Source organism: Myotis brandtii, unplaced genomic scaffold, assembly GCF_000412655.1.
Source record: "Myotis brandtii unplaced genomic scaffold, ASM41265v1 scaffold1172, whole genome shotgun sequence".
Classification (NCBI taxonomy): domain Eukaryota; kingdom Metazoa; phylum Chordata; class Mammalia; order Chiroptera; family Vespertilionidae; genus Myotis; species Myotis brandtii.
Genome location: NW_005354058.1, coordinates 140,474 through 148,597, shown reverse-complemented (window position 1 = coordinate 148,597; position 8,124 = coordinate 140,474). Strand labels below are relative to the sequence as shown.

Sequence of the window (8,124 nt, the reverse complement as noted above, 5' to 3'; positions counted from 1 at the left end):
GGGTGTCCTGGATCAGGGTGGGGGTTCCCTTGGGGGGCGGGGCGGCCTGGGCAAGGGGCCTGTGGTGGCTTGCAAGCCGGCCATGCCCCCATTGGGGTGGGGGGTCCCCACTGGGGACAGTGCCTGCCTGGGCGAGGGGTTGGGGCAGTTTGCCGGCCAGCCACGCCCCATGGGGTGAGGGTCCCTGCTGGAGTAGCATGGCCAGACTAGGTGAGGGGCTGAGGGCCATTTTCAGGCTCGCCACGCCCCCCCAGCGACCCAAGCTCCCAGCCTCTCTTTTTTTTTTCAGCACCTCCTTGAGCAGAGGCCAGGGTGGGCTGGAAGCAGGTATCTGGGATTTATCTTCTATAATTGAAACTTTGTAGCCTTGAGCGGAGCCCAGGGCTGGCCAGGGCAGGCAGGAAGCTTGGCTTCCTGCATCGCCGGGGGCAACCCAAGCCTCCTCCTTGCTCCAGCTCTGTGGCCGCCACCATCTTAGTTGGGTTAATTTGCATACTCGCTCCTGATTGGCTGGTGGGTGTAGCGGAGTGGCAGAGTGATGGTTAATTTGCATCTTTCTCTTTTATTAGTGTAGATTACTGTTCTAAAACTATCCTAATAATTTCATTTTTATTTTTAAACTCTTGCATCATGAAGGGCCAGAAGAGACAAAGTATTTTGATCATCTTTACAGAATCATTTAACCAGTCACGATTTGTTTTGTTGTTAATTCCCACTTCTAAATTTAGTTTGTTGGTGGTGTTTCTTTGCAAAATTGTGACAGGGTTTCCATCTAGCTGGGAGAAACTTATTTCCATGTTAGCATTGTAATAATCATAGGAAACCATTACAGCATCTCATTTCTTTGCTTTTAGTATGAATTCCCAGAGCAATTTTTTACATGTATAACATTTGATGAAAGGTATGTAGAATGCCAATAAACAGTCAAAATATTATATGAATACTTTAATGCAAAATGCTCAACACTTAATATTAGCAAAGCTCCATTTAAATTAAAATTCCATTTAACTAAAGATGGTTAACCCCAAGAATTGTACAGTAGTTGGTTTGTTATATAATGCCAGTCCTGATTCAAAAGAGCAAGAATCGCATTGTTAGCTGTCATTTCCTCCGTTGCTTTTCTAAACCCTAAGGGTTAGGGGAGGGGATACTCAGACAGACACAGAACAAAATACAACCCAAATAAACTGCACAGTTGTTCCTAATAGTTTTAACCCATTTTGACTAAGCTGTCCAAGCAAACAGCTAGAGTCATAACTGGAGTATTGTTCCAGAGCTGAGAAGAGGTTTTTACTTTTACAGCTTGGTAGTTCTGCACTAGGTGAGAAGTCACAGTTGAAGGATGCATGTTCTGTAAATAGTAACTACATATACACATTTAGTGTCTGTAAACACTAGAAATATACATTAGACAGTACCCTCACCAGGTACAGTTTAAAAAAGATGAGGTAACATGAATCTCAAAGTCCACAGGAATCCTGCCTGAAGAGTTTGAACAGCTGCCAGTATTCACCTCCAATGCACAGGGCTCAAGGCGTCTCCAGGACCCTCGGTTTGCTGAAGCTGGATTCCCCGGCCTTCAGCATAGCAACTGCATCTTTGACTGCATGGTAGATAACATTCTTCACCTAAAGGAACAAGAGGAGGTATGGTCAGTTTGCTGTTAAATCTAAAACCTGTTACTAAAAACAAACTTTTCCTACCAGTTTCCATACCATTCTCTCAGAATTTAAAACTCAATATTCACTATGAAATGTCAGTACTGGAAAGGTCCCCGGGCTCTTTTAGGCCCGTATTTCACACATTTTAAACCCGTGCCTCCTTTAAAGAACTTTAAAGACCCCTTTTGTAGGCTTTGATGCCATGTGGCCCTGCCCCTGGCAAGTGCAGGGAGAGGCAAGTTCAAAGGTACAGTTTTATTTTTCAGTTTGTTTTCCCCTGGTTTTGAAACATGAAATTATGTTACTTGGTTGACTATTAAAAGCCCTTAAAAAACGTAGCCTCTTAGGCCCTCTTTGGGTCCCAGAGATTCTGTTCTGCTCTACCCAAGGGTGAGAATATTGCAGCACTAAAAGTCTGTGTTCAAGACCCCTGCCTGGCAGCTCAGCCAGGATCGTAAGTCAGATCTATTCACTTTTAACACTAAAGACTTTCTCTCCAGACAGTCCCTTACAGACCAAGGGGAGATTTCCTGCTTGTTCCTCCTCTGCCTAAGTAGACAATGAAATTCAAAATAAAGCAGTTCATCAAATCACTGGACCAAGTGTGAGTTCACTAACTTTATAAGGTAAGTAATGGGCCATGAAGCCAGAGTCAGCCAATGCCAGGAATCAGTGCTAGTTTTACCTGTAATTTATCTTCATGATTAGTATGGGTCTGTGACAGGTAACGGAATTCCTGAGTAAGCCAGAAGCAGTGTTTCACATGCTCTGGGGAAACAAAATCTTCAGCCACTTTGATACAGCTATATAAGTTATGAACCTGAAAAACACCAAGCCACATCAGTCACACACACAGAAGTTCTTAGTAAAACCAGAAAAAAGGACAAAGTACTGGTTCTTGCCTGATGTGGAGCTCCTGCTGGGATAAACACCACATCCCCAAGAAACTGTACAATAGCCCAGCCTTGAACTCCATACTCTTGATGAAGACGCTTCCTTAGGGATCGGTCTAAATACCAGCTCTGATCATGAATGGGATCATGGTCTGCTGGGTTTTCTTGACCTTGCTCTTCTGATACCTAGAATATATTAAAAACATTATGAAACTGAGCAATATGCTAAGGCCCATTGAAGGCATTCCTCCCCGCGAACCGTGTGGGCAGTCAGTAACTGTCATATAGGCCTTCTTTATATAAGTGCCCTATTAGCAAAGATGTGTAGTCCTCAAAGACAGTAAGTAAAGGAATGAAGGAAAGACTGAAAAAAAATGAGGCTTCCCTTCTATCATTTCCTGTAAACAGACCGGCAGCTTCTGTATATGTGTATGTGTATATATAATTAATCTGAGGATATTTTTTTACTGATTTTTAGAGAGAGTGGAAGGAAGGGGAAGAGACAGAGATACATTGGTTGGTAGCCTCCCACATGCTCCCCAACCAGGGAAGGGGATTGAGCCTGCAACTGAGGTACATGCCCTGGACAGGAATCAAACCCAGGACTCTCAGTCCACTGAGCCAAACCAGCTAGGGCAGCCTGTATACTTTTATAAATACAAATTCGGTGGTCGGCAAACTGTGGCTCGCGAGCCACATGCGGCTCTTTGGCCCCTTGAGTGTGGCTCTTCCACAAAATACCGACTTCTGCGCATGGGCCACGAAGTTTCAATCGCACTGTACATGCGCGTCCGCATATGGTATTTTGTGGAAGAGCCACACTCAAGGGGCCAAAGAGCCGCATGTGGCTCGCGAGCCACAGTTTGCCGACCACGGGTCTAGACTTTTAAATATAAGTTGGCCCAAGCTCCATTTTGCAGATAATAAACACCTGTATAATCTGAATTATGAAATAGTCACCAAGATAGCTGTAGATTAAATTTGTTTATTCTAGATCAGACAGCACAGACTAAGGGTGATACTATTAAAAGAAACAATATTGTGATTAGCAGGTTTTCTTGAAGAGTCAAATGATCCTTAGCCAGAAACACTTTGATTCAAAGAAATGTTGTTAAGGGCTAGGAGTATTCATATCCATTGTTCATGAATTGCTGGAGGATATCAACCACAGATATCTGAGCTGCCACCAGCAGCCTCATGGCCAACCAGGTTAAAAACTGAATACACCCATCTTTCCAGCTGCCTAGAACTTCCACAGATAGCCCTTTGTGAGTAACTGCCAAGTAGACTCAGAAAATTCAAAACCACTCCATCTCTTTCCAGTGACCCTTCACAAGCTAATAGCCACAAGCAGGGTTGGAGGCCTTCCTGACCTGCTTCTATGTGAAGGCAGACAAAACCAACAGGGTCTTTTTTAACTCACTCAGAACACGGTACCAAGAGCCAAGGAATGATACACAACTTGTGAAGTTCTTAGATTTTCAAGGCAATAAAAACAAATTACATGCTATGAGAGAGTCAGAGGAAGTAACTTATAAAGAGCACAAAAAATTCCAAACACACTATAATATAAAACACTATAATATAAAAGACAAGGGCTCTTCTTTTCAGAGGTGTCAGCCTAATCATTTAGAAATCCTGTTTCTTAGCAACCAGCTTCAGCCTGTCCAATCTGACAGGCACAGATTTAACCTTTGAGGTTGTGATAATTCCCCAGTAACCCAGTCAGTTCTTGAACATGTAGTAATTTATATTGCTACTAGAGGCCCGTTGCACGAAATTCATGCACGGATAGGGTCCCTAGGCCTGACCAGCAATCAGGGCCCATCTGTGGGACAACCCGCGGGGCAATTGGGGGACCCCCACTGGCACCTGCCTTGGCTGGCCTGGGGCCTGCAGGCTGGGGGCAGCTCCTGCGTTGAGCATCTGCCCCCTGATGGTCAGTGCGCATCATAGTGACCAGTCATTCCGCCATTCGGTCGATTTACATATCAGGCTTTTATTATATAGGATAGGATTCCCCATGCCTCTCTTTACATGCCATAGGGTAAGGAGCACACCTTTTTAAGGAATTCTCGTATCTTCTCCGTGTCCTTAGCAGCATATATGTGCCAGAGAGCCCCTGGTTTCTCTTTTCCTTCAATAAATCGCTTTATTGTGAGTTCATCAGAGTCTCCATCTTGAATAGTTTTAAGGACTTCTGGAGTAAGAGAAAGCAAACATCAGCACACAGTCTCCAGCTGGGAGAGTGAGCCCCACTTTTACTTCAGCACCCTACCTTCTTCTTGGTCACACTGTCCTTTTGGAATTCCCACATAGACCATGACATTAGCTGCATCAGATACATCTAAGTGAAGATTTGTTGTTCCATATTTCCGATCTTCCGGAGTAATTAATCCTGCAAACAGAAAATGCCTTTAAATATACTAAAGGTAACAAAGGCTGACAGTCTTTCCTACTCCCTGGAGGGTACCTGATCACGAAATTTAAAAGATGCTTCTCTAATCATGTAAAAGTGAGAGAACAATATTTAATACTAGAGGCCTGGTGCACGGATTCATGCACCAGTGGGGTCCCTCAGCCTGGCCCGTGCCCTCTCGCAATCCAGGACCCATCGGGGGATGTCAGAGTGATGGTTTCGGCCTGATCCCTGCAGGCCAGGGCCAACATCCTCCAAGGATGTAGTAATGTGCAAAGTGGCAGGCAGCCGGGGAGGAGCCTGGGCCGGGCACTGCACTGCACTGCTGCAGCAGCACTCGCCAGCCGTGTGAACCCAGTGTCTGATGGCCTGTCAGTCAGCTGAGTGGCGCTCCCTGGAGCGCACTGACCACCAGGGGCAGCTCCTGCATCAAGTGTCTGCCCCCTGGTGGTCAGTGTGCATCATAGCAACTGGTCAAACAGTTGTTCAGTTGCTTAGACTTTTACATATATAAACTAGAGGCCTGGTGCACGAATTTGTGCATGGGTGGGGTCCAGTGGGCCCACCCCATCAGGGCCGATTGGGCTGGGCCGGCTGCGGGGAGGGGCCATGGGCAGTTGGCCGGTGGCCCCGCTCCCTGTTTGAATGGTCGAGGGGACAATTTGCATATTAGCCTTTTATTATATAGGATTATTTTATCCTTTCAACTATGAAAGAAAATCATTTCTTATTAAATATTTAATCATAAATATAATAAAACAAGTATAATAAACCCTCTCCTAATACAAGGGCTTTGGTTTCTAGTGATAGGCAAAAAGTCCCTGACAGACCCTTCTGCTGAGAATAACTAAAAATCCTGGATCCAATAATTGGGAAAATAATTTTTAAAAAAATGAATCACTGTGCTAGCAAGAAAAGATAATAAGCCAAAACTAGAAAGCAGAGCACAGCCAATGCTAGCACAAGAGCACACTGAGGAGTCATGGCTCAGGTACCCAATCTTTAACAAATGACCACTTTCTAATGGTGTTTGTGGTGAGGTATAAGGTGTTTGAAAGTGAACACATTTTTATTTTCTTCAATCCCTAACTGCTTACTCTGGATAGAAACAAGTTTGTCACAGGAAAAGCTTTTCTAGAACAATGCTGCCATCTACTGGAATCTAGATCTGCTGCCAAGCTATTTCGGTAAGCAGAGAATTTACAGTCAAACCTCGAATCTTGACCTTCTCCCATCTGAACAATTTGGTTCTCCACCAACTTGTTCACAGAAAAAAGTCTTGGTTGTCAAACAAGTTCCAATGTTCTCCACCTGACAACCCTGTCTTGTTGATACATCAACATGATGAAAAGCACCTCATCTCTCAGGCCACAAAGGACAGAATGCGAGTCAGTTTACCATGCTGTGAATATTTTCCTGCTTGTTGGTTTTTGCTTTTGTTGCTGGTAAAATGGACACGTAGCACAATTTTAAAACATAAAGAGGCCATCACGTGTGCTGATGTTGCTAAGGGTGTGAAAGTACTCACAAAACAAGGGATCACAGGCAACTAAAGAGGTAGAAAACCTGTTGTTGATTTGGCCAAAGAAAGCAGTTAGCTAGTGACAGCATTTTGGAGGCAGTGATATGTGAACCAGCGAAGATGCTTCACCCCTGGAACAAGTGCTGAAAATGATTCATTTAAGGCTAGGAGGGGGTGATTCGATAAATTAAAAAGTGCTTGCATATAGAATGAACAGTACATTAGACATGTACTGTATATAAGAAAGGTTAAAATGGGGAATCATTTGGGGGTCTGGAATGAATTCAATTTACACTCTTCCAAATGATTTGGTTTTCAAACAAATGGCTTCTCAGCCTTTTGGAATGAATGAAGTTTGAGAACCAAGGTTCCACTGTATTTTGAAAACTCAGATGACCACTTCTACCCTTTGAAGCTTCATTTCAATAAAACATGGATAATCATATTATGCAACATTACACCATTTACTTCTGTGGAAAAATGCTTCATTTATGTAAACCCCTACTGTGAACAGAGTATCCTGAGATCCTGACCATCCAGCTACTTTGAAGGGCTTGAGTGAAGTGAACTCACTTAGGTAACATGATATGAGCCTCAGATATATTCAGAGCTCTCTAATCTGAGACCTGAGAAGCAAGGGGAATAAATAAGCAAGGGGACTTCTGCCTGTGTGTCCTCTCTCCCACAGACCATTGTCACGCCAGGCTGGCAGAACTATCTTGGGCATCTAGTCGGTGGGAGTTTCCCCAACCCTGCTCCTGGTGTTGCTCTGGGCTGACTCCACCATAACAGAATGGTGGCTCTGAGGTCCAAACACTTGTTCCCCACAAAAAATTCCTCTGAAGAACATGGAAAAGATGCCAAAGACTGTCCTTTCTTCAAGAGGCCTGCCATCCCTTCCTCAAGTCTGAGAGATTAGTGTTGGAAGTAATTATGGGAGGAAGAAATAAAAAAATCAAACTTATAAAAAAAACCTGAAAAATGGGAGTCAAATAATATAAAACACTACAAATTCACTGAATGATTCAAAGAACTGAAATTTCATTCAACAATAAATTGATAAACCACCCTTTCAAAATGGCCAACTATAACAAAACAAACCTGAACAAAGACCCTACATAAAACAGGTCAACAGAAGTAGCTGAAATTGTAGAAACCAATCTCAATCCTGAGCAATCCTTACTGGACAGTTTATCAAGTCATGGCCAGAGAATAAAAACCCAATTGAAAGGGTACTTTAAATACCTAACTTAAGTAACTACTATCCACCAACATAGAACATTACATTGAAGAGTAGATGTTAAAACAGCTGGAATGCTTGTAGAATGACCTGAATGTCCAGCAACATTGAAATGACTAATAAAATTCCATTCATTCAATAATGTACCATGCAACTATAGGGTGTCCCAAAATTCATGCAAGATTTGAATTTTGCGTGAGCATTAACAACAACAACAACAAAAAATAAAAGCCTAATTTTACTTGGTTTATTGAATCAGATCTGTTGCCCTTTTGCCCTTTGATTTCAATCCCTTCAATTTGATAAGCATTACCAAGGACCAACGATGGCCCAGGAGCAGGGACAATGAAGACCAATGAAGACCACGGCTTTGCGTATGTGCCAGCAAA

The 8,124-nt window shown here is 43.4% G+C and overlaps 1 protein-coding gene across 1 annotated transcript in view; it reads right to left on the bottom strand.

Annotated features, from left to right (window-relative positions):
- Positions 1 to 930: 930 nt before the first annotated feature.
- Positions 931 to 8,124, bottom strand: part of KDM3A (lysine (K)-specific demethylase 3A) — a gene marked incomplete at its 5' end in the record, with an annotated part of 63,634 nt that continues 56,440 nt past the window's right edge. The window contains 5 exons of the mRNA XM_005858407.2: positions 931 to 1,628; positions 2,347 to 2,481; positions 2,564 to 2,740; positions 4,615 to 4,754; positions 4,833 to 4,952. Coding sequence (XP_005858469.1) covers positions 1,530 to 1,628; positions 2,347 to 2,481; positions 2,564 to 2,740; positions 4,615 to 4,754; positions 4,833 to 4,952 — 671 coding nt within the window. The remainder of the gene's footprint in view (positions 1,629 to 2,346; positions 2,482 to 2,563; positions 2,741 to 4,614; positions 4,755 to 4,832; positions 4,953 to 8,124) is intronic.